Source organism: Kryptolebias marmoratus, linkage group LG3, assembly GCF_001649575.2.
Source record: "Kryptolebias marmoratus isolate JLee-2015 linkage group LG3, ASM164957v2, whole genome shotgun sequence".
Taxonomy (NCBI): domain Eukaryota; kingdom Metazoa; phylum Chordata; class Actinopteri; order Cyprinodontiformes; family Rivulidae; genus Kryptolebias; species Kryptolebias marmoratus.
Window position 1 is genome coordinate 9,423,859 of NC_051432.1, and position 27,940 is coordinate 9,451,798.

The window sequence follows — 27,940 nt, forward strand, 5'->3', positions numbered from 1 at the left end:
TGTGTCTGACAGAGATAGAGGGGGAGGGGTGTGGGGGGGGAGAGCTAGGAGCAAGCTCTGCAAATGGTGTGTGTGTGTGTGTGTGTGAGTCTGTGTGTTACAGCAGCACAATATGTGCCTGTGCTGAATGAAAGGGAAATGAATGCAGTGTGTGTGTAGCTGTGTGCGTGTGTGTGTGAGGTTGTGTGCGTGCTGTGGCAGAGGGTGTGTGTCCTTTATTCAAACTGTTTGTGTGTATCAGTGTGTAGTTTGTGTGGACTGTACAACTCTGCACACTAGATGTGCACACTTTTGTCCATGCATGAGTGTGTGTCCTCAGTAAGGTTTGTGTAATTGTGTGTGTGTGTGTGTCTGCAGTTGTATGTTTGTGTGTACGTGATCACACACACAAACACACTTATTGGGTGTATTGGTGCGGGTGATGAAGTGCTCATGATCCTGTGCGCGCACAAACGGAGCAGAATTACAATTAAACCGAAGTCATTCTGCAGATCTCCATACGTTTTTCTCTCACATCCTTCTTCCTTTGTCTCGTCGCTGCCGTTTTCGCTCTCAGCTTTTGCGACGACTGCTGCAGCCTCCAGTGTGTCTCGGTGCGAGTTTCGAACTATTTTGCAAGTTGCTCCATGTTCCAGCACCACAGCATCTTCATCACAGCGCTTACATTCAGCGTCTCACTGGTAGCTTTTGCAGCCGAACTCTTAGTTTAAAGACGGTTAAACCCTGCAGCAGAGATCAGGGGTTAGGTTCAGCCAAAGGGCAGTTTTTCCAGCAGGTTTCACCGGGACTTTTAATGCACTTTACAGGTGTGACACAACCTGTGGTTTTTTTTTCATGTGTTTGTTTGACTTTTATGTCCTTTATTTTGTTAGAAACAAGTTTATGACATATGTAAGCCTCAGTTTAAGTCACGGCAAGAGTAGCTTAGAGCTCACAAGCAGAAAATAATTCAAAGTTTTGCCTCTAGTCAGCAACTTCTTCTCTGTTCCCCCTGCACTACATGGCCGACACAGCCACCTACTGATTAAACACAACCTAGCCTGATGAATGTTTTCAAAGAGTTCAAGTTTTCACTCCCATTTTTCTTCACCACTGGCTGGGAACCAAGCTGTTGTTTGCTAGGTAGATACATGAAGCCAAAGTCTGATTTCTGGCTACATTTAGAATCTCTGACACCTTTTGCTTGTTTCTCGTGATCACCCGCCACTATAGGTGGAAACGCGAGAATCTTCGCAGCCTGCTTGTGTTTGTTTGCCTGTAGTATTGCTAAGTGACCTCAGCAAACACCAAAATGGCTGTAAGTCAGTCACTTTTGCATATACTGACCTAAAGTTTAGTGTGGTGGTAGCAGAGAGTCATCCAAAGCTTGTACTCTGAGAGCTAACTCACTGGACAAGATCTATTTTAAAACTTTGCCAATAATTATGGGCAACTTTGTTAGTTAAAAATCTCATGAACCACTGGACAGATTTGAATGAAAGTAAACTGGATGTACATCTACAGCTGATTAGCTTTTGCAGTCAGCCCATTCAAGATGACAGCCACAGCCAATCAACCTCAGCCAACACAACTATGGGTATATATTAGCCAAATTTACTGATATGGAGTTAAAGTTTTATGTCATGGTAGATGAGAGCCATCCTCAATGGCTGTTATCTCACAATATAATGCTCACAATGACGTTTACAAGGCTTGACTAAAATGGCTGTAACTCCTTTTCTTCTTTTTATTATTTCATCTTAGTTTAAAACTCTGGAATGTGAGGCCTTCAATTTTTAAAAAATATAATAAGACCATTTGAACAAGATGTTATGTCTATAAAAATAAAAAAACATGTTCCTGAAATTATTTGCGAGTAACAGAGTGTAAAATGATTCTATCATAACTGGGGGTTTTTCAGCACTGTAAATCTGACAATATTGCTATAATGGGCACTAATACAATTTGAATAAGCCCTTTTGAAAAATCATGACGGTTTATCTAGAAAGAAAAGCCTTGCACTAGAGTGTGAATTAGAGGTAGACCCACTCTGGACAAATGTGAGATAAAGTCCAGCTCAGATGCCCATTTTCAGTGCAAAACAACAACAACAACAACAAAAACCCCAGTAAATTGTAGTTCTGTTCATTATTACTTAGTTATTATTTTGACCACAACTGGTAGCAAAGACATTCAAGAGTCATAGGAGCATAACTACTGTATGTGTGTGTAGGTGGCACAATTGTGTGATTCAGGTATTGTAATAGAAACATGTTATGTTTTAAACAAACAATTTCTCTTTTTTTCCCCCAACAATTAAAATTGTACATTTTGAAGTGGACTATGTGTATTTAACAGAGCTTCAAAGAGCACTATACCACCTTATTTTGAGAAAATCCTGATTGTTAGAACCACTTCACCTTTAAAGCAAGTCAGCATATCTGTATTAAATAGTTTGCCTATTTTCATCCATCAAACTGTGGCCATAATGCTACCAGGCTGGTTCATAAGAGCGGATGTTTGCGATGCCAACTGGCAATTCACGAAGCTAAAGGGTGTTTACGAATGTCACCGCCAACAGGATTCATACACACAGGATGAAATAATGGTGGCTGGTGATATTAAAACACACAACGGTGTTTAGACACACAGCTGCAAACACTGGTAATATGTCAAGTTGCAAACAGCAGTTGTGAATGTCACTATATGGCTTTTTTTTTGATTAGGCAGACCAGACACTGTCTGCAAACTTTTAAATATGGTGCTTAAAAGATTTTAGCCAGTGTGTTTATTCTAAAAACCCTGAACCAGCCCAAGCATCGATGAGTCTTTATTCAAAGTCCTTGCTTTGGAGGTAACAGAAGGAATTGGACACTAGCTGGCTTTGAACCTTTTCATAGTCATTGCACTCACTGTCAAGAAAAAATAAAGTTAGGCACCCAGACAGAGTGATGGACATTAAATGTAACTGCATGTGTTGAAAGGTCATGTGTGACTGGGGAAAGACTGGGGGACTAGGAGGACCTCGATGATAAAAACAGCATATGGACACATGTTGCTCGTGGAGGTCTGTGGTCTCGTCGAAGGACTGTTACCAGTGTGCCATCTCGGGAGGGGTAAGACTTGCAGACGCAGGATGTCACTGACACAACGCTGTGTTGTCAGGCTCCCCCAAAACCACTACCAGAGGTGACCCGAAGTCGTACCCTATGACCCCCTACACCATGATGTCAGGTGTAACGTTGGCAGGATTGATCTTCTTCCCCTTCGCAACCTTCAAACGTGCACATAATTGTCATCTGTGGTAAGGCAGAACTGAGATTTATTGTTGAAGGGTGCGCATTAGAACTTCACGTCATCAGGTCATGCTTCTCGGTTATGGCGCCATCTCTGCTCAGGTGTTGAGGGCAGCCTACAGAAATAATGGTGAAGCTGTAGTCCAGCTATTGAGACTATGTGGGATGAGATGGGGTGTCGTGAAGAGTCTGACACCTGCGTCTATATGTCAAACAAAAATGTCATGGGGTTCTGTCATGTTTGTTGCACAATACGACAATGTTTAATATAAAACAACTTTAATACAGGGTTTTTTTGACTGCACTGTGGAGCCAGTATACATAGAGTATACAGTATATATAGAGTACAAAAGCACCCTTTTTGTTTGTTTCGTCCTGCAGTATGGTAATTTGTGGTTCATAAAGCTGCTTTTCTAGGGTCGTCTTTTAGCTCCTGATTTACAGGAGAAGCTTTTTCATCATTGGAACAGCACTGGAATCGCTTGGTAGAAAAGCAACCCCCTAATTTCCCTTTAAGTGCCTCTAATTTCTGGACTTAATCACTTATTTTGAATAACTTGATGTGTCTAAACTTTTGACTTTTATCCTAATCTAAGTTTTCAGGAATTTACAGGTAAAACATATCTGCTTTCCAGTGACTTTAACACAACTGCCCCAAGCTAATACTGATGTAACCCACCTTTATGTCACAGTATATATTTATAACATATATTTCATATATGGTATTTTGCTCACCTGTTGATAAATTGAAAAGCTCTGTTGAAAAGTATGAACGTTTCCCGGCCGGCCAAGGAAAATATTCTATTTAAAAGACAAGATTCTCCTAAATATCTCTCTTCGTGTCATATATTACAGAAATTTCTTCTCTGGGATGGCGAGTTAATCACTCTTCTTAGAAACGGTTTACTTTTTTCATCTGCTCGGTGGACGCGTCCATTCCTTCGCGGGGGTGCCGCGCATCATCCTATTTTTCTAAAAGTGTTTCATTTCGCCACATAGTGACGACGTCGAAACATGCCCCTTTAGAGAAGCGTCTTTCCCCGATTTCGGCCGAATGCAAGACCCGTTTTACTGCTTCGTAGGGTGTTTTGTTGGCCGCTGCGAGACGCGGCCCCCCTCCGCTCATCCGCGGTGGGAGCGGCCGTAATAACCTTGGTGTGAGGCGGCTGAGCGGCCGGGAGAGAGAGGAGCGAGAGAGGCTGAACGGCGAGGCGGCGGAAGATCAGCGACTGCTGGCGCGAACATGGCGGAGACCGTACGCGCTCTCTTCGAGTACCGGGACCCACACGGCGACGGCGAAAGCGCCAAATCGACCCCATCAACTCGGGGGTAAGTCCGTCAGCCGTGACACGGAGAGGCTATTAGTGGGGGAAAAAAAAGTGCCTCATGACAGTGTTTTCCTACCCAATGATAGACAGACTCGGGGTGGGTGTGTTTGCGTCTCTGGGTGTCAGAGTGTGTGTGTTTTTCTTGATGCGACTAAAGTTATCCTTCTGCATTATTTGTCCGGTTTGCCACCGAAAACACGTCGGCTTGGCTGAAACGATGCGGGAAACTCGCTCGTTCGCTCCCGGCTAGCTTGTTTTCGACCGTTAAATCCACCTTACAGCGTCGCTCGTGAGAGGTGTGTGCGCGCGTGCCCGCTGTTGCGTCTGCCACAGAATTCACCAGTTTCAATAAAACGCGTGTTTGCCGTCGGGGGAGGAAATAAACAAACAAACAAACAACGCACACACTCTGCTTTAACAGCAAAAACGTCACACGCACGTCACACTTGTTACTCTCTCAGGTGAACACGCAAAGCAAGAAGCCTGCCAGAAGTTTTCAGAAATGGTCACCTGCTGTCACTGAAATTTGATCAATAAGTTGGTATGATTATTATACTGTCAAAGATACAGCCTGTGCATGTGTGTGTATGTGTGTGGGATTGTGTGAGTGTGCGAGTGGGAGAGAAAGACACACACTCACACACACACAGGGAGGGGAGAGAGCGTGAGAGAGAAAGGAGCAGCTCTGCGTGTGTGTGTGTGTTCGAGCAAAGGAAGGAGGAGGGAGTGTGTGTGTGTGTGTGTTAGGGATGGGAGGGGGAGAGTGTGTGTGTAAGTGTGTGTGTGTGTGTAAGTGTGTGTGTGTGTGAGAGAGAGTGAGACAGAGGGAGAGGGAGGGGGAGCACAGTGTGCAAAGAGTGTGTGACAAAGAGAGCAGGAGTGTGTGTGCGTGCGTGCCAGATTGAGTGTGTAGTTGTGTGTGTGTGCTTGAGAGTGTGAGTAAGTGTGTGTGTGTGTGTGTATGTTGGGAAGATGGGGTGTGTTGGAGACGAGAGAAATATGTTTTTCAAATTGTCTCTGTGCGTCTGCATGCATACTGGGAGGAAAGTTAGAATGACAGAAAAAAATAGATTGTGTGTAAAAAGAGGAGTAAAGGTGTGTTTACTGTGAGGCTGAAGAGGGAAGGGATTGTTAGACTGAAGGACGTGTGTGAGTGTGTGTTTGCGTGTGTGAGAGAGAGAGACAGATAGAGGGGAAGTGTGTTAGAGGCACAGAGAAGGGGAGGGGAGTGTGTGTGTGTGTGTGTGTGCGCACATATGTGTGTGTTCAGGGAGTGGGGGAGGGAATGTGTGTATTTGTTTGTGTGTGTGTGTTGCAGAGAGTGTGAGTGAGTGAGGAAGGGAGGTGTGTGTGCTGTGAGCATGAAGGCTTGTGTTTATGTGTAACCTAAAGAGGGAAAGTGTAAGTGTGTGTGTGTTGGTTGTTATGAATTGCGTCTTCTCTGTGAGTTGCCCATGTCTTACTTATAGAAGCTGTGCGGGAAAGTGGTGAAGGAAGGAGTGTATGTGTCTGTCTTTAAAAAAAACCTGAGAGGTGTGTGTTTGTGATGAACAGAGGAGGGCAGGTTGAGTGTGTGGGTTAGGGAGGATAGAAGGTGTGTGTTGCAGAGAGAGAGATCACACAGTGGGTGTATGTTTAAGAGAGAGTGGAAGAGAGGAAAGGAGGGAGGGTGTGTGACATGGGGTGAGGATGCGTGTGTGTGTGTGTGTGTGTGAGTGTGTAATCACTTGCAAGCTTTTAAAACGGAAGGGGAGTGTGTGTGCGGGTGTGTGTGTGCGCGTCTTGGAAACTGAAAAAGAAGGCTTGGTAGCTAGTGCGTTTGTGTGTGTGTGTCTGCTTCTGTGTTTGTGTATTTGTTCTGGAAGGAGAAGTGTGTGTGTTGGTGTGTGTGTGTGTTTGTTCTGCAGTCAGTAGGAATGGGAGGGGTGTGTGTCATGGGGGAGACAGACATAAGGTTTGTGTGTGGGTGTGTGTGTTTGTGAGTGTTCATGTGTGTGTTTGTAGCTTCTAGACAAGGGCAGTGTGTTTGAGTGTGTTGTACAGAGGGAAGGACAGTGTTTATGCATCTACTTTGTTTATGAAAGAGGAAAGGACAGTGTGTGTATGCGTGTGTGTGTGTGCGCATGCTCAAAAGAAAAGTATCTTTGTGTGGGTGGTATGGTATATATGGGGGGGGGGGTGTTTGACGTGTGTTTGTATCTGTTTTTTTATTGAGAATTGTGTGTGTTTGAGAGAAAACGTTCTGCATGAAGGACAGAGTGTACGTGAGGCTTATTGAGTGAGTATGATTGTGTGTGTGTGTGTGTGTGTGTGTGTGCAGTCCAAAACGTTTGTGGAGTAAGCAGCAGAAACACTTGCATGACAAGAAGGTTGTGTGTGCGTGTCTTTGGATCCACCAGCACACCTTGTGTTTGTTTGTTTGAGGCTGAGGAGGAATAACTTGTTTGATGGAACATGTGTGTGCGTGCGTGCGTGTGTGTGTGTGTGTCACACGTTGGAGGAGAAAATATGTTGTGGCAGACATGCATGACTATGAGAGTGTGTGATGTGCAGATTCAGTGCATGCTTGTGTTTGCGTGTAAATGAGTGAAAAAGTGTGTGTCAGGGATGGAACATGAGACTGTGGGTTTGGTTATTTGAGAGTGAGTGTGTGTGTGTTTGTGTGTGTGTGAGGGGGAGAGAGAGCTTTAGAAAAAGGGGGAGGGGTGTGTGTTTGTGCGTGCATGTGAGCTTGGCTAGAGAGAGGATATTTGTGTGTAATGTGTGTGTGTGTCAGAAAATGTGTTTGCGTGCCTGTAAGCCTGAGAGGGAGGGGGAAGTGTGTGTGTGTTTGAGAGAGAGCCTGTTTTTGTGCCGGTGTGTGTGTGTGTCTGTGTGTGCATGTAGGCCAGGGAGGGGGAGAGATGTGTGCTTGTGTGTTCACATGTGGAGTGTGTGAGCTCTGAGTGTGTGTGTATGTGCGTGTGCTAGTGCATATGTGGGTCTAGAGTATGGACTTTTTGTTTGTGTGTTTGTGAGTGCATGTGGGTTGGTGGGAGGGAGCTGTGTGTGTGTGTGTTGTTTTGAAGGAGGGAGAGCAACGCTGAGGAAGAATGAGAGAATCGATGGATGTGGAGAGACAGAACGAAGGAGGTATGGAGGGGGGCTGCTGAGGGGTCAGCTCAGTCAAGAAACTGAGGTGAGACAGATTTGGTCGGCAAGAAGTTACTGGAAAGTCATTGAACCTGCACTAAACACACACACACACTCAGAGGGCCCAAAATAATCCAACCCAATCCAAACTGTGTTTTTTCTGGGGAAAGCTGCTGACATGAAGACGTTAAAAGTAACAGTTGTTAAACATCAGGGAACAAACCTGAGCGTTAATATCCTTCGAATGAGCACTCAACTTGGTCTGGTCTGTTATAAGAGACTTCATCATTTGATAGGTTTTGTTTTTCAGTTTATTTTAGCGAGGAGCGTAGCAGTGTTCACCCAAATCCACTGGTTTTATTCTACGAATACTCTTCTTACATCTGTTTTTGTGTTTGTTGTCAGTATGGAAATCTGAAAGTGTGGGAAACGCCCAGAAGTGAGTCTTTCTAAGTGTATTAAGTGCATTCTTAAAATTCAACTGGCCGGATGGCAATAATTTATACTCATTAATTAGATTTCAAGTCAAACCTGAGTCCTGCAGCGTTTGCATGGGTTGACTTTTTTTTGACTTAATACTAAATTTACAAATAGAATAAGAAAAGACATTTAAATTTTCAGACTTTATTACATATTCCTTTTTATGAAGTTCAGATTGTAACCTTTTTTAAAAAAAGGGGGGAAAAAAGGGATGCCTTTTATGTTTTTTTTACATATATAAGACGATATGTTTTGTAGTTTTTGCTAATTTTTTTAACCTGTCTAAGTTTAAAATGTGCTATAATAATGCAATTTATTTACCATGTGCTATATATGACATGCAACACGTCAACCACAATGACATCAGGGCTTCGTCCGCAGGAATATGCGGCGTTGCTCCACTCTGTCACGGTGAAGAAGGAGCTTAGTCACGAGTCTTGACTTACTTACCTGCCTACATTCTGACCCTCACCTGTGGTCAGCTTCAGCCTCAGTGGTGAGGCGAGGCGCTCCGTCATCCAGGGGCAGCTTGGACAAGAGCCGCCGCTCCTTCGCATCGAAAAGAGCCAGCTCGAGGTAGTTCCAGCGTCTGATGGGGGTGCCTCCCGGCTGCCTCGCTCTGGAGGTTTTCTGGGCACGTCTCACTGGGGCGAGACCCAGGGACAAACCCGAGGACTCTCTGGAGGGATTATACACGCTCTCTGGCCTGGGAACACCTTGAGATCCCCCAGGAGGAGCAGGAGTGTGTCGTTGTGGTGAAGGATGTCTGTGTTTCCACGGATAAGTGGAAGAGGATGGATGGTTGGATCTTGTCAATCACAAGTTAGCCCAGCCATAAAGCACCAGCAGCTTTTTCAGTTTTGCTCTAGTGTTTAAAAAAACAAACCTCATGTTGTATCAAAGAAGACTTGGAAACATTGTGTGATTTGGATTGTAAACTTGTTTCAGAATGAGAGAAAATAAGTTTTTTGTTTGTTTATTTGCTTATTTTTTTTCCTCCTAGGAAGTGTTGATCCCTGCTATTCACCTGTAGTGTACGGTCTACTGCACACTTAGAATAAATGTTTGTATTTAGACATCAAAATGCTCTAAATCCAAAGATTTGTAGTTTTAACACCAGGAACGTGTGGCGGTAATAGTTGCACAGTTCTACGACCAACAGTTGAATCAGCAGTCAGGAAGAAGACGCTTAAATAATCACATCAAGTACAGTTTTCTGAGCCTGACAGCTCTGACACATTGGGGATGTGGGGGTCACCAGTTGGTTTCCATCAAGTTGAAGCGTTGTCAGTTTTACCTTTTTTTAAGGTTGACAAACACTGAAATTTCTCTTAATCTCACAAGACTTTGTGGACTCGCACTACATTTTGTACAATTCGTTTCTTGGCGCGAATAAAGCTTTCCAGCCTACATTGTACACATCAGTTGAGCATCCATGATGCGGAGCTCATAGTCAGCATGAGCACGAAACACCACGGTCTGTTCTGTTCTCTGACAGTTCAATAAAGTTTATTGAAACAGGTTGGACAGGTTGTGTTTACTGGAAGGAAGTGTGCCTTTAAAGCAGAGATCTGCCTGCTGCCATCAGATGTCATACATACTTTTGGTTTATTTTATATTAAGGCTGTTCAGGTGGTATTATGCTTCAGCACAATGTATTACTAGTTTTTAGATTTTTTTTTTAATTTCACTTCATTCTGTTTAGTTGTGTGTTGGCGATTCAGCAGCTTAACTGCAGTTTCACGAACAGTGATAAATGAGCCACTGTGGCATTTGAATAAACTCTGCGGTTCTGAAAAGAAACGCATCAAAACTTTGGGTTCAACGCACGCTCCTGCTAAATTATTTAAGCGTGGCTAAATATTCTGCAGGCTCCGTGCCCCCCCCCCCCGAGTCGAGTCAAGTTCATAAACTACAAATCTCAGTCTTTCGCAGGTAGCGAGCAGTGCTGCTTTAAACACAATGCCAAGTGGTTTTTACTGTGGTCCACTTCAAGAAATATTCTTTTTGTCCTGATTGCAGTCGCGCCGGCTGGCCTTACTTTAAATACGCAGACAATAAATAAATAAAGCTTACTTCTCTCCATATATTTAAAGTAAATATGAAGAGTGAGTCTGACAGGTTGGTGTTGCTGAGTGTCCACTCGGCGTCTTATTTTGGTTTTATCGTGACACCGGGCTATTACAAGATCATGCGACTGTTGCATTGTTGTGATAAGTGGAGAATTACAACTGGGAGCTCGACTGCAGGAGAATAACTTTTATTAATACGGAGTTGAAATCCTCTTGTTGACTGTCATCACCGCCGACTGCTACCTTTAAGCCAAGATATGTGCATTTGTTGGAGAAAGAGCTCCACAAAGGGGAAAAAACAGGGGACAGATAAGTGAGTTAAATTGAAGGTTAAACACACACAGACTTACAGAGAGCTTTGTGAGTCCAGATGAGAGTGGAGTGGATCTATAGAAAGATGGCGTTTGGCTGATATTGCTCCTGAGTACGTGTCTTCCGCCTCCTCTCTGTTTTGGCCTCCTTTTCTGAGTTTTCTCCATCTTTACCTCTGCCGTCTTACTTCTCTGTCCTCATACTTTTCTTGTTTATCATCCCCCTTCTGTTACTTGTCCTTTTTTTTTATGCAAAACAAAAAAAAACCAAACAAATTCCCATACTAGCACAGGTCGTAACAATCAGTACAAAATCCAAAGCATGATCTTCCTCTGGCCTAGTTTCATCAAACCGTCATGTGGCTGAAACTAGACTGATGGAAAACAAAGCTAAGATCTGTGGAAGCACAACCAGCCCAGATTGGGCAGAGGGGGCGATATCTGTTTGGCTCCTCTGAGCGCGGCTGTTTCTGGGATGGATTTAGCCTGAAGAAGATAATCTGACTTCATACAAGTGGCTGCGATCAAGCTCTGTGTGGTCAGAAGTCATCCCGCTCAAAGATGAACCCTGACTAGGTGGCAGAATCTCACCATTGCTGATGTAGTTACTCAGAAGGTAGCTCTTATATGGTCATATTTTGTTAAACGCAGTAGTTACTGCAGCGTAACGTGGCGTGCTCATCGAACCACAACAGTACTGACACTGTTAATGTGCAACAAGGTGATCAGCAGTGTAATCTTACTTATTGATTGTTGTTATTTTTAGCCATGAAGCAAATTCATTCCTGAAAACAAAATGTCAGTTTTACCCGTTGTTGTTGTTGTTGTTGTTGTTGTTGTTTTCTTAACCCATAACACAACACACATCCCACACTAAATTTCAGAAATGTCTTCATTCACAGCAGCGCGGACAGATTCAACCATCTGCAGCTATAAACGTCTTAATCTGTTAACCACTGAAACCTTGCATTTAGTGTCTGGTCATTTTATTTCCCTTTTATCCCAAGGTCCAAAAAAAAAAATCCATTGCTTAAAGGTTACTTGTGGTAACGCTGCTTCGTTTATCAGGTCTACACAGATTTCATATCAGTTTTTTTTTTCAATGACGTGGAAGAAATAAGACTTGTAGCTTTAAAAAACTGGAAGAACGTGGAAAATCCTGAACACACTGCATCATGGCTTGTAGGTGTGTAAATAAAACTGAAGCTTGTTTATGAAAAGGGGAAAATTAACAAGTTTCTAGGATATAATTAAAAAAATAAAAACTAGTTTTTTTGGTGATGACCACCCCATACAAGTGTATTGCATGTAATTCTTGATTGGACCTTAAAACATGCTTTGTTTTGTTTTGGAGTGATGAAACTCGTATCTTCGGAGTGGCTTTTTGAACATCGTGTCTGCTTCTTGTAGAAACTTTTTTTTTTTTTCCTATTTGGTTAAAAATAATTAGGACATTTTTGCGAACATTCAAGCGTTTATTGCAAAGCCTTAAAATCAGAACGTTTTAATTTTTTTTGTAACTTTCTTTTTTTTTTTTTTTTTTTTTTTAAGCACAGAGCTTTTTACCTGCAGGCAAGTTGGAACAGAAATGAAATCCTCCGTGCTACACACGTTCCTCTCTTGTGTTTATTTGCTTGTGTGTGCCGATGTGGGGGTGTTTATATCGATCCATTAGCTTGCCATCAGCTTATTGATCCCTTTTTGACCTGACTGATGTGAAGTTTGGCCACTGGGCTCATTGATTAAATGATAATTGGGAGTTATTTTGTGCATCTGTGTGTGTGTTTTCCGCAGGCGTGGCTGTGGAAGAAAAAGAAAAGGGACACCCGTGAAAGTTTCTGTCACACACGCGGATGAAGATGGCGTGCCTGAACACAGCCTCAGCTCAGGTTTGTGTTCATGTGTGAGTTATTTTTTCATGTTGTATTCTTCCTTCTATCAGCTGTGTGTTTGTATGTGTGTGTGTGTGTGTGTGTGTGCATCTGTCTGTCATTGTTCCGGGGGTGGACTGCGTGGAAGTGAGTGACCTACTTTAATATGCATGTGTGAATGTATGTATGTGTTGCTATGTGCACCTGTGTGTTTGTTGTGTGCATGTGCTTCAGGAGATGGGGTGATGACCTTTGTTTGAGTGTGTGTGTGTGTGTGTGTCCACTCTGTAATCTCTTTACACTGACGGTTTCTGTGCTTTCAGGTGATCGGAAGGAGGGAGGAGAGAATAAACGCCCCACACTGGACGGGTCTTTGTATAACACAGAGTCTGCTCCTCACAACTGGTGAGTGTAAAAAAACAAAACAAAAAAAACTCTTAGTAGATTTTTTTAATAAACTTTTATATTTTTTTATTAGTTGTTTTAGCAACATGACCAGCTTGGTCTGAGTGCAGCAATTCTGTGTCACAGTCCTTACAGTTAGTTAAACCTTGAAAGTTTTTGTTTTAGCCACAATATAAAGCTGACTTGTAGTTCAGGTCTCAGAAAAAGGCAGTCAAATAGAAAATCGGCTTTTTTTGTGAGATAAGATAATAATAAAAAAAAACATGCAGCCCTGGCATTTTGGTTTGAGTACATTTTTACTGTTTGCTTTGAAAAAACTGCTGGATCTCAGTAGCAAAACAATAACAAACTTTATGTTTGCACGAAAATTTAGTTGCAAAGCTGCCTACTGTACGTATGCTGTACCATGATAAAAACACACACTGCATATGGTCATATGTTGTTGCTGCAAAAACAAACAAAAAAACTAGAACCAAAATTAACGCTTCACCTTACATTTGAAAGTTTTTGAAATCCTGCAAAGGTGAAAGCATGCCAAGCTGCATATGACTTTTCCTTACCGTTTTTACTTTATTTTTCTATCTGCCAGGCCACTCATTTGGTCAATAAACAAATAAATGAACAAAAATGTATTAAAAATACTCAAAATATAGACTTTCAATGTACAATGACAGCAAACAGAAGACACTGCAACTACATTTTCTCATTGTATGACTGTTTTATTGATTATAGTAAACATTGTTGATGCAACTGATCCTTTTATAATGGATCACAAATAAAAAGGCAGAAATGCAGCCCGTTTCCAGTCCAAAAGACATGAGTTTGATAACGTGGCAGAATGTCGACGATATGTAGTCTAACGAAGGCAATGAACTGCTTCCTTCCATTCATCCATCATTACCCTCTTAACCTTCCAGCGGTCCGTCAGCGCCGACTCAGGATAAAGTCCCCTCTGTATCCAAGGCCTCCTCCACACCAGCTCCATGTCCAGCTGCCTCCTCAGCCCGGACCCCGACACTGGTCCCCGCTCCGGCTCCCGCTCCGGCCACCGCGGCTTCGGCCCAGGCCGTCTCTCTGACCCCAGCGTCCACGGCTCCAGCTGCTCCCACAGCCTCTGCTCCGGCTCCGACAGCCATGTCCTTCCCTCCCTCCCCTAACTGTCGTATCCGAGAAGTCCACTGCGGGAGCCAGGTGCGCTTGGTCGTAATCGCCATTCGAGACATCACCAAAGGGGAGGAAATCACAGTCGATTACAGCCTGATCGAGTGGGGCGAGAACCTGGTCAGTATTCTGCAAGGCAGATACATACAGTACACACAAATATTTCTGCTGATACCCTGGTCAGGACATTAGACACCAACACTCCAATAAAATATTCCTTAACTGAATTCTTTATTCAAGTATTTTGTTTTTACAGATATTAGGACAAGTATAGACCATTTTGAAGCACTATGTGGTGCAGCTATCAAATTTGACGCAGCGTAAATCCTGTTAGCAGTCTTTAAAACAACAAATAATGAGCCATTTTGGACCAACAACCAATATTTTGGTGTGTAGTTGGGGAAAAAATGTATGTAGCAAATAGTTTCTTCTTTAGTCTGAGTAGCCGTTTTTGTTTTTAACTAATTTAAACTCTGATTCTCATCTTAACATATTCAAAGGTGCTCGTCTCAGCCCATCTGTGGTTTTTTTGCGTTGTCCTCTTAAGCTCAGAAACACGTCTTCATGCTGAATGTCTCCGACTTCAGCTCGGCTGCCATATGTGTGTGTACTCACACACCGCCGATAAGCTCCACTCGCCGTCTGCACGCGCACACATTCTCATTACCCACCACACACACCCTCAAGTTAAGCAAGGCATAGGGTTACCATGGTGATGGCTGAGCTCCAGCTCCCGTTCTACCTATAGTGCTTTAGCAACAGTAACCATGGTTATTACACCACATTTGTTTGTTTAATGGATCCCATTAGATTGGATCAATTTACTCAACAAAACGATGACACCAGAATCCATTTTAGAAAATGAAATTGTCAAAATTGAGAAACTGACATTCGAGTTTGAAGCGGAGCCAAGGCCGCTCGGTTCAGTACCTTCAAATTATTTCACTGTAGGTGTTTTTGTTAGATTCACCAGGTCTCAGTGTCCCGGCTGCTTTATCTGAAAGACTAATTCAAAGTTAGTTTCACAACATATCTTGTTTACCTTTCTTTGTTTTGATTTAAATTGGCACATTTGTAGATTTTGGTCTTCTGACCATACGCAGAGAGGGCATTCCCTGCTTTCTGAGTCACAGCCGAGGCTGGTTTTTAGAGGCAAATATCCATAAGCGGTGCGTATGCTGACGTAACGTGAGTTTTCTGTCTTCCACAGGGTTTCCGTGCCACTGTGTCTCCAGCGCAACAAGAGTGTAACTCCGACTCTGAAAATAGCAACAATATCAAAAAGGTAAAAGAGAGGGAAAAACCCCCCAACATTTCTATAAGAACACTCTGTCAAAACATCATTTATTATTTTATAAAGACACGAGTAGTTGTTGCACACCATTTGCACCACCATGCAGTGCTGAATCAGGAACAATAAGCTTGTATTTTTTTTTTTTCCCTCCATAGACATTGTTAAATAAAGTCACAGTTGCAGCTGTTCTGTCAATGGCACTGGCATAAATCTCTTCTTGTGTCCAAGTACTAGAAAATATATCTTTTTTTTACTAATGGTAAAATGTAAAACCTTGTTTCTACAAACATTTCAGAAATTACCTGTGACAGCCAAAGTCACACCTGCTCATTAGTTTTTCTCTTTAATTCATTTTGCAGTTGAAACCATCCGAATTGTATTGGGTTTGACAGATTTTAGGAGCTGAGGGGTCACAGTTAGCTACAATTATACAGAGTTTTGACTGCCTTCCTGCTCAGTTTTACACCTACGATGGCCTTCCCCTTCATAGTCTGTTGACCGGGGCTCATGGGAGTTGTGGTATTTCGAGCTCTCCTCCTTGGCAATGAGGGAAAAACAATGAAAACATTTTTTTTTCTCTGGAAAGAAAGATGAAATGATTAAAACTGGTGGCCATAACGTAAACCTTTTGCACTGTTGTTATCAGTCCTCTGTTTATATGTGGCGTGACATTAGGGGTTCTGTTAAAGAAAAATCATTTTAGATTATTGACTGAGCTGAAATAGGTGCATTTTAGCTCATTGTTTAGTATTTGTCAGCTGCTTTATGGTTTTCTGTCACTGCTATTATCATTCTGTACGCAGCGTAGCTACTCTAAAGAAGACGCTGCCTGCTCAGCACCGTACAACAAGAGAGGCACATTAACAGACTAACCGGTAAACATTTCAAACAGCAGATAAAAAGCCAGATGAATGGCTGTGAATATTTACCTAATGCTTGCCAATTGACCAAAGTAAACATCTCAAAATGGAGGATTTCTCTCTATAGAATCTGGCTGCAAAGACACAAATGAATGGTAGCAAGTGTGGCATATGAGCAGAAAGGCTGACCTTAAAAATGTTTTCTCTGTTCTCACTCAATCAATTAAAAAAATAAACAGCAACCCTTGATACCCAGACATTGTTTTGTGATACACTGCCGCTTCTGGCCACCACCTGTCTGAGTGTAGGTGAGCAACACTGATACTGGAAATAACAACTACTAACACCTTTGAATAAAAGTATAAAAATGCCTCAGAAAATAAGAATGTGTCCAACTTTCAGCACAACATGGATTTGTACATATTTCCTTTTATCATTTATTGCTTAAAAAACCAAACAGTGCTTTTTTTTTCTTTTCTAGGAGGATGAGCCCCTCTCGTTGACACCCCAGCAGCAGCGGCAACAACAGGACTATGTCACCCCCTCTTGGTCCCTCTCCCCCTCGTCTTCGCCCATCTCCCACTCTGATGCCAGTGACTCAGATGGCGGAGATGAGGACAACCCCAGCCCACGCGGGCGCCCCCCACGTCGGCGGAAGAAACGACGCGGCACCCCTTTGAAGAAGAAACCCCCCCACCGGACCCCGCCCGGGCGCTCGCCACCCGTCTCCTCCTCCAGCGCGTCTCATCTCAGCCGCCCGCTCGCCTCGTCCCAGTCTTCTCCTCCCTGCTCGTCTTCCTTGTCCTCTACTTCCGCCAAGCCCGAGTTCAAGCCTCCCACTCCGCTGGGTCCCAGCATCCCGGGGAACCTCCCCACAAACGGCCAAAAAGGAGGGGCTTCTGTCGACTCCGCGCGGCAAACCTGCGAACACTGTGGCCGGCACTTTCGCTCGCTGGGCCGACACTTGGACAAACACCACTCCCACCAGCCCGACTTGTGCTCCGCCCTCGTTGAGCGCTACACCCAGATGCCTCGTCTGCACACGCAGAGCACGAACCCGGCCGCAGCGTATCCGCACGCCCAGCAGCAGGCAAAGTTTTCCCACGTCAGAGGTCAGAGCCTCTGTCCAGATCCCGGCATCCAGGACCTGTCCGTGTCCCCGCCCACTCTTACTGCAGCCGGCCAATCCCACGTCTCCTCAGGGGAGAACGCCACGCCTCCCGTGCTCACTCCTCCTCGTGGACAGAACGCAGTGGCGGTGTCCGTCCTAAAGAGGAGCCCGCCCCCTGTTTCTGTGGCCCAGTCCAGGAAGGGAGCGATGAGGAGACTAAAGAAAGAAAAACAAATGAAGGACAGCGGTGAGATGGACGAAGAGGAAGAAGAAGTGGAAGTAGTAGCTGTAAAGAGACCCAAAGAGGAGGAGGATTTAGAGCTTGGGTGCCTTCAATCCTTCAGCAGCAAAACAGCCAAAGACATAGAGCCACTAAAGAAGGAGAAGGAAGAGGAAGAGAACGAAGAGGATGAGAACGGAGAGATTGAAATTGGAGATGAAAGTGGAACAGAAGAGAAGGACAAAGAGTTGCTGAGGTAATTTGATTTCAAATTCGGTGAACAGCTGGTTCCTTCAGTTACTTCCTCTATAGTCATTGGTGTGTGCTTGAAACTAAATCCTCAGTTTTTTTGTTTTGTTTTACATGATAAAGTCTAAGTTAGATTGTAACAAAACCTGGATGGACATCTAGATTTTTCACCTCCTGAGAAATGATATGATTGGCGAATGATTCGAGTATAACGGGAGTTTGTCTGGATGAAGTCAGAAGGAGCATTAACCAAAAAGTGGGCAGAGTCTGAAGGACACAATGTGGCCACTTCAGCAGACTGAGATGACTATCGTTGGGGATAAAATGTCTAAGAACTGGTTTAGAAGGTTACCTCTCTGATATTTGAGTTCTTCTGCAGTAAAACATGTCAGAAAAAGAAACTCACATTCATGATTTAACATGTAACTTAACTTCTAGCTACTAAAAGGACTGAATGTTTCTAACTAAATGGTTAAAACTGAAGCTAAAATGTTAAACAATATATGCTCACAATGTATAAATATTATTTCATCTTTAACTACATACATTTAACTAAAGGACGCCAACATACTTAGTAGGATACTGTAGTAAAAATGTATTAGCTGCAACTAAAAGGAAAGAAATGAAAGCTATACTCCCTCTCTTTTTTCCTCCAGTAGTTCTGGGCGTCACCACATGCTTCCTCTCCTGTCGTCCCTGTCCTCTCTGGTCCTGTACCTCCGTCGGCTCCAGCACTCGGCCTTCCTGTCTCTGTCTCGGCAGCTGCAGTCTGCGGAGGCCTGGCGGCTCCTCTGCCACTCCAGCCTGGCGCTCCTCATCCTGTACAACCGCAGACGTGAGTGCGAGGTCTCCAAGCTGAGCATAGCGGAGTATCGCTCTCGTGTGACTCCCCAGTGCCCTGTTCCTGTCCCGCACGGTGCCCCTCCCGCTCTCACGCCGCTGGAGGCCTCCCTCTCCCCCTTCGAGCGACTGGTTCTCCCTCACCTCCCTCGGGTCGGGGTCCAGGGGAAACGTGGCCGCATCCAGCCCCTCATCCTCCCTCCTCACTGCGAGCCCTGTCTGGAGCTCCTCCTGCAGACCCGACAGGACGTAGGGGTCGACCCCATCAACCCGTACGTTTTTGCCCGACCCTACCACTCCCCTGCCACGCCCCTGCGGGGCACCGATCTGCTCCGCAGCCTCGCCCGTTCCAGTGGCACTCGGAATCCGCGCGCCCTGACGCAGACCAGGGTCCGGCGTCAGGTGGCAATCCTGACCCAGCTCCTGCTTCTGGGAGAAGGAGAGGAGCCCGGACAGCCGGGAGGAAGCGCTGTGGAGAGGCTGGAGCACTTCCTCGAGAGGGAGTACCACGTGACGCAGAACTGCGCCACGATCGGCCAAGACCCGGGCCTGATGGGGCGAGTCGGTCGAGTCGTGCTGTGTGGGGAGAGAGACGGAGTGCTGTTCAGAGGGATGAGCCTGAACCACATCTGTCTGGAGCTGGATGGTGAGCTGGAGGGACTGACGTCTTGTTCTGTTGTAGATGAAACAGAGGCATATGTTTTCTAACTGGGAAATTATTTAGTGAAAACGGTTTTACACAAGTTTAAGTTCTCATCTTTCTCAAACCGTCTTCTTTCCCCTGTCTCCAGTTATGTCAGGGAACTCCGCAGACTCGTACTCGGAGGGAGAGTCTGACCGGGAGCCGGCGAAGGAGAAGCCCGAGGTGCTTGGCCCGACTCCTGCTCTGAGCCCTCCGCCCACGCTGCTCTACGTCAGGAAGGGCAAGAACAACGGGCGGGTGGGGCGACCTAAGAAGATCAAGAGCATCCACCCTCCTCCATCCACCCCTTCACCCCCGCCTCCACCACTCATGCCTGCAAACCGAAGGAGAGGAACAGGTCGGCCCTTTGTGTGTCAGTTACGACTTTACTCCGTTTTAACGAAACAGAAAATTGTGCATTTCAGATGAAAGAGCAGCAAAACAAAAATAACAGAATAATAAAGACAAAGTATCATAGTTTATTTTTATGCAAACTGTATCACATGTCCACTGTCATGACAATTGATTATTTCACCAGATTATAATTTAAAAAATAAAGATCGACATTTAAGCACGGAAGGCATAAAAAGATTTGTCAGCTTGTAATTTTGGAGTAAGTTTAATTGTCAAGTTTGGAGATAAAAGCAGGAATATTTCTTTCATCTCCCATATATAACTTTAGATTGTTCGTGTGCGCTCAAAGTGAGTGTTTGTATTAAAGTCGAGAGGAGGTTTCATTATCCTCGTGCCAAGTGGGAGAAGCAATTTAAGGAGTTAATGAGAAACATGCTTTAATTTCCTCTGTGCTGTATAGGAAAGCGAGGTGTCCTAAAGCGTCCCTGGTCGGAGGCGGAGCGCGCCGCGGTCGAAGAGCACCTGACTCAGAACATTAATGAGCTGCGGGTCCCCGCCAAGGCCGACTGCGAGCGCTGCCTGCAGCAGTGCCCCCTGCTGGTCAACAACCACCGCGACTGGAGAGCCGTCAAGTTCTACTGCCACAACCGCATCCAGCTGCTGAAGAAGAACCAGCGCCGGGAAGGCCAGCCTCAGCCCCTCACCGTCTGCTGAGGGGAGGAAGCAGGGTCGTTCCCGCGTCCCATTCAGGGCGGCTGGTCTCAGACGGTACCCCGCTCAGCCCGCAAAACGCACTAATCCTGGACTCCTACATTTCCTCCCTCACTCTCTGGTTGTCTTGTTTCCGACGAGCCTTTTCATTGACTCTTTAAATTCCTTTGTGGTCCTGGTTCTGACAGGACCTGGGGAGGTGGAGAAGACGCCCTGTGGAACTCCGTCACGGCACTGACGACATCCTGCCCTCCGTTCTTGTACATGAAAAAAAAATCTCTTTTTTTTTTTCCCCCTTCCGAATTAGATACACTATACTGAAATGTAAACAAATGGGGCAGCTGATCTACAGTGTTGTTATATTAACGTTGTGAAGTAGCGTTTGTGTTTGATGCACTAGGAGACGTAAATAGGACTTATTGGCCTGAGCTTGGGCTACACTTTTCCTTCATAGCAGCTTTATGATTAGAGTAGGCCAAACTACAGCTAACCAATATCCTCAAATAAGCTAGTTCTTTTCATACAAGCCCTAACCCTTCGTACAACTGACTGTGCAATTCTTACCGTTTCCTTCTTGATATATGGATCTTAATTTACATGTGAGGTACTAGACGGTTTAGGGTTTTGATTAATTTTTTTTATCTGATTCGTTTGTTTTAAGAGACACATTTCATAACGACAAGGATGATTTCGGAGCTGTGATGCTCGTTACGGACGGACAGCTTCCAATATTACGAGTCTGTGAAGTAAGCCGATCTTCAGCTGAAGATCCAGAACCGTAAGATCTCCTGTGAAACCCGTCTGCTTTTCAAGATGTTTTTTTTTTTTTTTAAATTAAAGAAGGTGCTATAGGCCAATAAGCTGGTTATCACTTTAAACGTGGAGAATTTCTTAAAGGTTACCTTTAAAAAAAAAAAAAAAAAAAAAAAAAAAAAAAAGAAAGAAAAAAAAACCCAACCCTTCTTGCGTCGTCTGTGTTGGCCCTTTTTATTTTCTTTTTTTTACCCCGATGGCTAGAGCTCCTCCTGTCTTTTCTACGACACTACACGTTTTGCAGCTCGACCAGATTTTCAGCGTGGCTCAAAATCTGTGTCTGACGAAACGAAACAAAACCTCCATGAGACCTCAAAACAGATACTTGAAGTTATTTAAACCTTTGGCAGAATCTTCTCTCCTGCTCTAGCCTGGCCAGTTACGTTGTACATAACAAATATATTATCATTATGCTAACTGGTTTTTTTTTTTTTTTTTGTGCTAGACGTCATAAAGCTTTCTCCACTTCTGAGTTCTTGCTGTCTGTATATAATATATGTCTGTTTTTGTAAATACTCCTCAGAGAAACAAAGGAAAAACACAATGTATGACATGCTTTGGTTATTGTCTTGTTATTCTTTTTGTTGTTTTTTTATATATAAATTCTACTAAAACGTAAAGCTTTATGGTTTGTGCTGTGTTTTTTAAATTTATTTTGTTAAAGGTGAAAGAGTTTGTTTTTCTTACAGGAGATGTACATTTCACCCTAAAGCTCGGAAATGATTTTACATAAAGTCCCAGTGGAGATGGCCTCCGTGACTCGTAGGTTGCGGTACTTCAGTTCCTCTGGCTGGGACTCCTCAAAGCGCTGACATTGTTCTGTCCAAACTATTTCTGGACTGTTTGGCTGGATGTCTCTGATCGCTGTCTCTTGGTGCTGAAGAAGGCCAAGGTTTTCTGCAGACTGTCAAATGGGTTTTTAAGACAGGAATGAGAAACCTACTGCCAAAGAGTCCATAAATAACCAAAAACAACCTGCCTTCAGTTCCTGGAGTTAGACTGTGTAGCTGCTGGAACTGCCTGGCTCTCATCATTGGCTAACTGCTGTAAAGGTTCAAGCTGAATCAGTGTGTGTGTGTGTGGCAGGTGAGGTTGTTGACGTTACGTAGCCAACTAAAACTTCACAACAACTTCTCTCAAACTGTGACGACTTTCAGAACTCCTGAGAACGTGGCTTGGTAGCTGTGGGCCATTTTTTTTGTTGCAGGTGTTTGAAGAACGGTGAGTTAAAAAAAAAAAAAAGTCATTCTGTGCGTGTTGTTGTCTGATGTGTGAAATTATGTTGTTAGCACAGTTACATTGTCGTATTTTGGGCTGAGACTGAGCCTTACTGGACGATTACACATCACCAGCGCTGACGGCAGCGGTCTACCAGAACAACAACCGGCACAGTCAGCCACAACTACAGGACCAAGGCAGGACCTGAAGAGCCAGCTGAAGGGTAAGAACAAAGTCCAAGCCATCAACACGTATGGTGCCAGTCATCAGATACCTTGCTGGTATAATAACCCGGCCAAAGGAGGAAATAGAAGCCACTGACATGAAGACACGAAAGCTCCTCACAATGCAGGGAGGGTTTCACCCTGAGACTGTACACTAAGAGAGAGGAGGGAGGCAGAGGGCTACTGAGCATCAGAGCCACTGTACAGGATGAAATGACCAAGATCCTGGAGTACATCAGGAAGAAAGCACCCAATGATGATCTGCTGAGTGAATGTCTCACACAGCAGAGACCCAGTGTGAAAGAGAAGAAAGGAACCTTCATGGAAGGACAAGCTCCTGCACGGCATGTACCACCGGCAGATTGAGGAAGTGGCTGATATCAACAAGTCCTACCAGTGACTAGAAAGGGCTGGACTGAAGGACAGCACAGAGGCACTAATCATGGCAGCACAGGAGCAATAGAGGCCGGGGTCTAAGACCCAAGATGCAGACTGTAAAGATGCTCCTGAGACAGTCCAGCACATATTAGCAGGTTGTAACATGCAGGCAGGTAAAGCGTACATAGAACGCCATAACCACGTGGCTGGAATAGTCTACAGGAACATCTGTACTGAGTATAGGCTGGAAGTCCCACAGTCAAAGAGGGAAACAGGAGGTCATAACAGCAAAAACCTTCTGTATACCCCAACAACAGTGACAAGATGCTGATTTATGGTCATACACACAATTTACACGCTTTTATTTTTACTCTATGCTTAGTTTATTTTCTTTAAAAACCAGTAGTCTACAACAATTCCATTTCTTCTTCTTAATAATAATAATAATAATAATGAATAATATAATTAATGTTTTCAGGTTAACCGACTGCATCTCTCGCCTGCAGCTCCTGTTGCGAACACTAGATGGCGGCGTTGCTTCATAAATCACAAACAGCCTGATGCTGTCCAGCAGAAAGAAAGTAAAAGTTCACGTCACACAGAATTAAATGAACAGGTTAAAGTTCAGAGTTCAGACACAAAACTACAACACTTTTAAAGTAAGTTCCTCTTAATCATCTCTTGCTTTCCCGCCTGGAGTTTGTTAAAAGTTCTACACAACAGCATACATTTAAATAGATGCTATAATATTTGGTAGTTTTTAAGACTCTTGTCCAGTCAAAGTTAGAGCTCTGTCTTTAAAACAGCTTTATTTGATTTCATTATCACCCGCTACCAAAGGTGAAGGTGTCCGTGTGTGTATGTAGTGTTAGCAAAATCTCATGAACCACTGAATGAATTTGTAATGAAACCCTCAGAAAATAATCATTGGATGTCTATCTACAAGTGATTGAAACAACACAACTCAACATGGCCACCACGGCTAAGTGACCTTATTAAATATAAAAATGGTCAGTTTTACTGATACTGAGCTAAAATTTGAGATATTATAAGCTGAGAATCACAAGATCCTTAAACCTTTGCCAATAATTAGCTGAGTCAACTCTGTCTGTTAGCAAAATATCTCATGAGCTACTGGACAGATGTTAATGAAACTTCCAGGAAGTAATCAGTGGACGTGCATCTACAACCCATTAACTTTTGGAGTCTGTTCAATTCAAGATGGCCGCAACAGCCAGCTGATCTTAGGAAAAACTCAGATTTTTGCTTAAAAAAGACCTCACAACGCCGTGCACAGGGTTTGACCAAAGCTTATGCAGCTTCATCATTTCTCAATGTAGGTTCAAACTCTGGCGGGTGATAAGCATTCCTTCAAGAAACGCTAGGCCTTTTAATTTTATTGTACTTTCAGTAACAGTGGGTGGAAGCTTTACCACAGGTGAGATGTTTTTGATGTGGTTGATTGGATGCTCGTTTACAGAACCGCAGACAGGTGTGAAGGCAGATCAGTAAAGTTACTTCATGCAACTTAAAGTGGGCGAGCAGGTTTCTGTTTTGCCCAGAAGGTGGCAGTGAAGAGACGAGATGAAACCATCTTTTCATCCTGAAGTTTTATTAATCCGAGAAGGCGCTGCCTGGTATTTACCCACAGCACACAGAACACTGGGGGGCCTTCACCTCTGTGTACTGACATTTAACAGAGTTTCTGGAGCAGCGCGTGCTGGGCTGCGGAGACGTGGACGCCTCGCTCCTACACACAGCACAGGTCCAACCCCGAATGCCTTCCCCAGACACCTGAAAGCAGACCTATCAGGACATCTATGAGACAGCACACAGCAGATACTGGGTAGCTACACACAAAACACAAAGATTGACGCTTTCATTAAGGTCAAAGGTCAGAGACAGCACTTTTAAAAAAGGCCTTTAAAACATCAATTGTGATTAACCTGAAGGGCAGAGCGAAGACGCGAATTATGCCAACTCTGCACCTTTTTTCCTCAGCTCAGACACGGAGCAGATTAGTGTGTTTGCTGAAGCTTTGACCTGTGGGCGCTCCAGGCTTGGAGCAGCATCGTCCTGTATCCTGCTCCTTCAGTGCAGACTGAACGGGTCAAAGTACTGCCGGTGTCAACCTGTTTTAGCTTCAGCTCATATGAAAATAAGACGTTCCTGGGAAAACCAGTTGGATATCAGTAAGGCGTGTTTTCATGTCTGAGGTCAACACGCCTGCCAACTGTCCCGATTTGGGCAAGATAGTCCCAGACACCCGAAGGTCTCGCATTCGACGAGCACTAGTTTGGCTAACCTGGGTAAATAGCAAGGCAGGACGAAAAGAATGCTTTGTTTCTCTTGGGCGAAATCCTGACAGCCGCGTGAAGAAGAACACCGTTGTGCGCAAATTGTGCCGAATGGAAGTTTTGCATCACCGCAGCACGTCACGCTTAAGGTGTCGTTTAAGCACAAAACGTGTTGGCTGGCACTGATAGTGAAGCTACAGCCGTCCTGTCAGTAGGACGATGTCTCCTGACTGTCCAACCAGCCCACAGAGACCAGGTGATGGAGATCAGAGCAAAGCACCTGAGTAAAAGCTCAGCTGACCGCTGGCCTCCTTGTAGAGGCGTTTGCTCCCTGGAGTGTCTGGTCCTTAGCCTTACCTGTGGTTTCCCTCGCAGACTCTCCTCCTTGTGTCCAGGGATCAGTTCAGATACTCATATTGAACACATAGAAACAAAAACCAATAAGAATCTGGACCCTAAAGCATTCCTTCTCCACCTTGTATCGATTTACTTTTGCAAATCCAGTTGGTTAATTCAACGTGTTTTTATAATTTGCCTAAGAAACTTAGCCTCAAATCCACCCTGGCTTTTAAAATGTGCATAATCAGCCAATTAAAAGTGGAAAGCAAAAATAAATCATTTAACAGTCGTGATAATATATTCAGATGTAGCATGTCGGTGATAGAACACGACACACTGCTCTCACCTACCGGAAAGTGTATCGGCTGCTCTTAGGAGCTGGAGCCGTGGGGTTGACTTTGGGAAGACTGGCCCCTGAATCAATCAGTCAGTCAGCTTAATTCGTACCTGTAGGTGGATTTGATTTGGGTGAAGTGAGTTCAGCTTTCTCTTCCACACACCAGACGTCGATGAGGAGGAGCTGAAGAAGATTTATGGATGGATAAATATAGACCCAAGCATGAATAAAAGAAGCCGAGCGCACAGTGCTTTCAAAGAAATTCCTCCTCCATCTAAGACAAAATAAGATGCGATGGGCTCAAACAGGATAAAGAAAACTGACTAAAAGATTAAACCATGTGAAAACTATGCTGAGGTGCATTTAAGAAATTGATGGCAACAAGAGCAGAGCTGGTTTTACATTTCGGCACTTGGTACCATCTTGACAGAAACAGCTGCAACTGGATGAGGCATGTCCTTTAAAATGGATCCAGATGTCCTCTGCACCCGCCTGCAGTCCAGGGATTCTGGATCCAGCTGCATCCCGTCCTCGCCTTACTGGACCGCTTCACTGTCTGGTCAGAGAAAGATTGCCGAAATAAGACACCGTGCAGAAGGATAAAACCGGTCCAACAAAAGTCGGAAGAGTTTTTTTGGCTTCACAGTTTAGCCTGAAAAGCCAGCTTACAGTCAATGACTGTGCCAAGATATCTGTATGATTCAACGCACCCTACAGTCTGACTCTTTAAAAGACCGCGTTCCCGATGCCCGGGGTTGTTTTACTAAAACCAACGTGGGTGTCCTTGGGTTTTTTTTTCAAATGTTCCATCAGCAAAAAGGATTCCTCTCACCACTGAACGAAGTCCTGAACCGCCGTGGCGTGGCGTGGTGTTTCGTTTTCTGCGTACTTTAAACTAAAACAGTCGTCGCCTGCTGCCGCGGCGCAGGAGAGGTGACAGAGCACGACCCTGTGGGGGATGACCGGATCGGACAGGGAGCGTTCACTCCCGTTCTCTGACTTTTTTTTTTTTCCTTCGAAAGTCTAAAATCCAGCCCACAAGACTCAAACTTATGTCAAACTGTTGAATGTGGGGCCAGAATTTGAGGCTGAATGGTGTTAAAAGCAGGACAAAAAAACAACAAAGAAAACCTGCTGAATAAAAGCCGTGCCTGTGTTCCCTTTCCCTCAAGATGCCATTCTTTTCTTTCTTTAAGAGTTCAGACCTCAGCTGTTTTTTTTTTTTTTATTTTTGGTAAAAAAAAATTTCCTCACAATGGACGCCAGTGCAATGAGTCTAAAATCCTTCAGGGTGTCTTTGGTCACAGCTGTTTGGCACAAACCTCTGGTCCCTGACTCTTGTTTGTGCTTAAGGAAGAGAAAGCCATCACAATATCCGTGTGTTCGGTATTACAGTGACGACCGCCTTCGAGTTTGACTCGGTTTGTTAAAATCAGAAACATCAAACAAAGAGTAAGAGCAGTTAAGAGCATTTGCAAGGTCGAAGTCTGACTTCACACCTACTAAAATGACAAGGCTTCAGTTTTTGTAGTTACATATGCCAGCTATGGCTTTCAAGCTGGACCAGGCAGAACCAAGGTTATTAGTGGCTATTTTGTTTTTCAGTTTGATTTTATAGTCCTGTTTTGCCTTTGAAAGGTCTATTTCCAGCTCCTGAGTGGCTGTGTGTAAAACCGAGGCTGAGCCAGATTTAAAAGCACTTCTCCCAGCCTGTAAACTGCATTTCACAGCTTTTCTAACCCAGAGCTTGTTGTTTTGGAAGATTTTGACCTGGTTTTGCTTGGTATGATCATATCTCTGCAGAAGGCCACATGGGAACGCGTGTTACATCTGTGAGGTCATCTAAATCCCCACCACACGCCTCTGTGATAACAGTCCTGCAGGAAAGGCATGGACTCCTCTGTCCAAACTGTACCGCCCTTCATTTGTAATTTTTCCCTTTTTTGAAACAGTTTTTGTATGCTGGTGAGAGCTGGAC

General features: G+C 44.3%; 1 protein-coding gene across 3 annotated transcripts; it reads left to right on the forward strand.

The window, feature by feature from the left end:
• Positions 1-4,394: 4,394 nt before the first annotated feature.
• On the forward strand, positions 4,395-21,789 carry si:dkey-117m1.4. Of its 3 annotated transcripts, none has more exons than XM_017408733.2 (9): positions 4,395-4,604; positions 12,393-12,487; positions 12,793-12,874; positions 13,792-14,155; positions 15,246-15,320; positions 16,671-17,776; positions 18,429-19,255; positions 19,401-19,649; positions 20,106-21,789. In XM_017408733.2, the coding sequence occupies exons 1-9, from the start codon at positions 4,519-4,521 to the stop codon at positions 20,357-20,359; spliced, it is 3,138 nt and encodes a 1,045-aa protein (XP_017264222.1). In that variant the 5' UTR covers positions 4,395-4,518; the 3' UTR covers positions 20,360-21,789. The 3 variants fall into 3 exon arrangements, with proteins under 3 accessions (XP_017264222.1, XP_017264215.1, XP_017264231.1); XM_017408726.2 differs by having other exon boundaries at positions 4,410-4,604; positions 18,426-19,255; XM_017408742.3 differs by lacking the exon at positions 4,395-4,604 and having other exon boundaries at positions 12,393-12,501; positions 18,426-19,255.
• The last annotated feature ends 6,151 nt before the right edge of the window (positions 21,790-27,940 follow it).

Excerpts from the sequence above, each read along its gene's own strand:
- si:dkey-117m1.4 (XM_017408726.2), top strand. The coding sequence starts at position 4,519 with ATGGCGGAGACCGTACGCGCTCTCTTCGAGTACCGGGACCCACACGGC. Across the intron at positions 14,156-15,245 it reads TCGAGTGGGGCGAGAACCTG|GGTTTCCGTGCCACTGTGTC; the intron begins GTCAGTATTCTG and ends TGTCTTCCACAG. Across the intron at positions 19,256-19,400 it reads CATCTGTCTGGAGCTGGATG|TTATGTCAGGGAACTCCGCA; the intron begins GTGAGCTGGAGG and ends CCCTGTCTCCAG.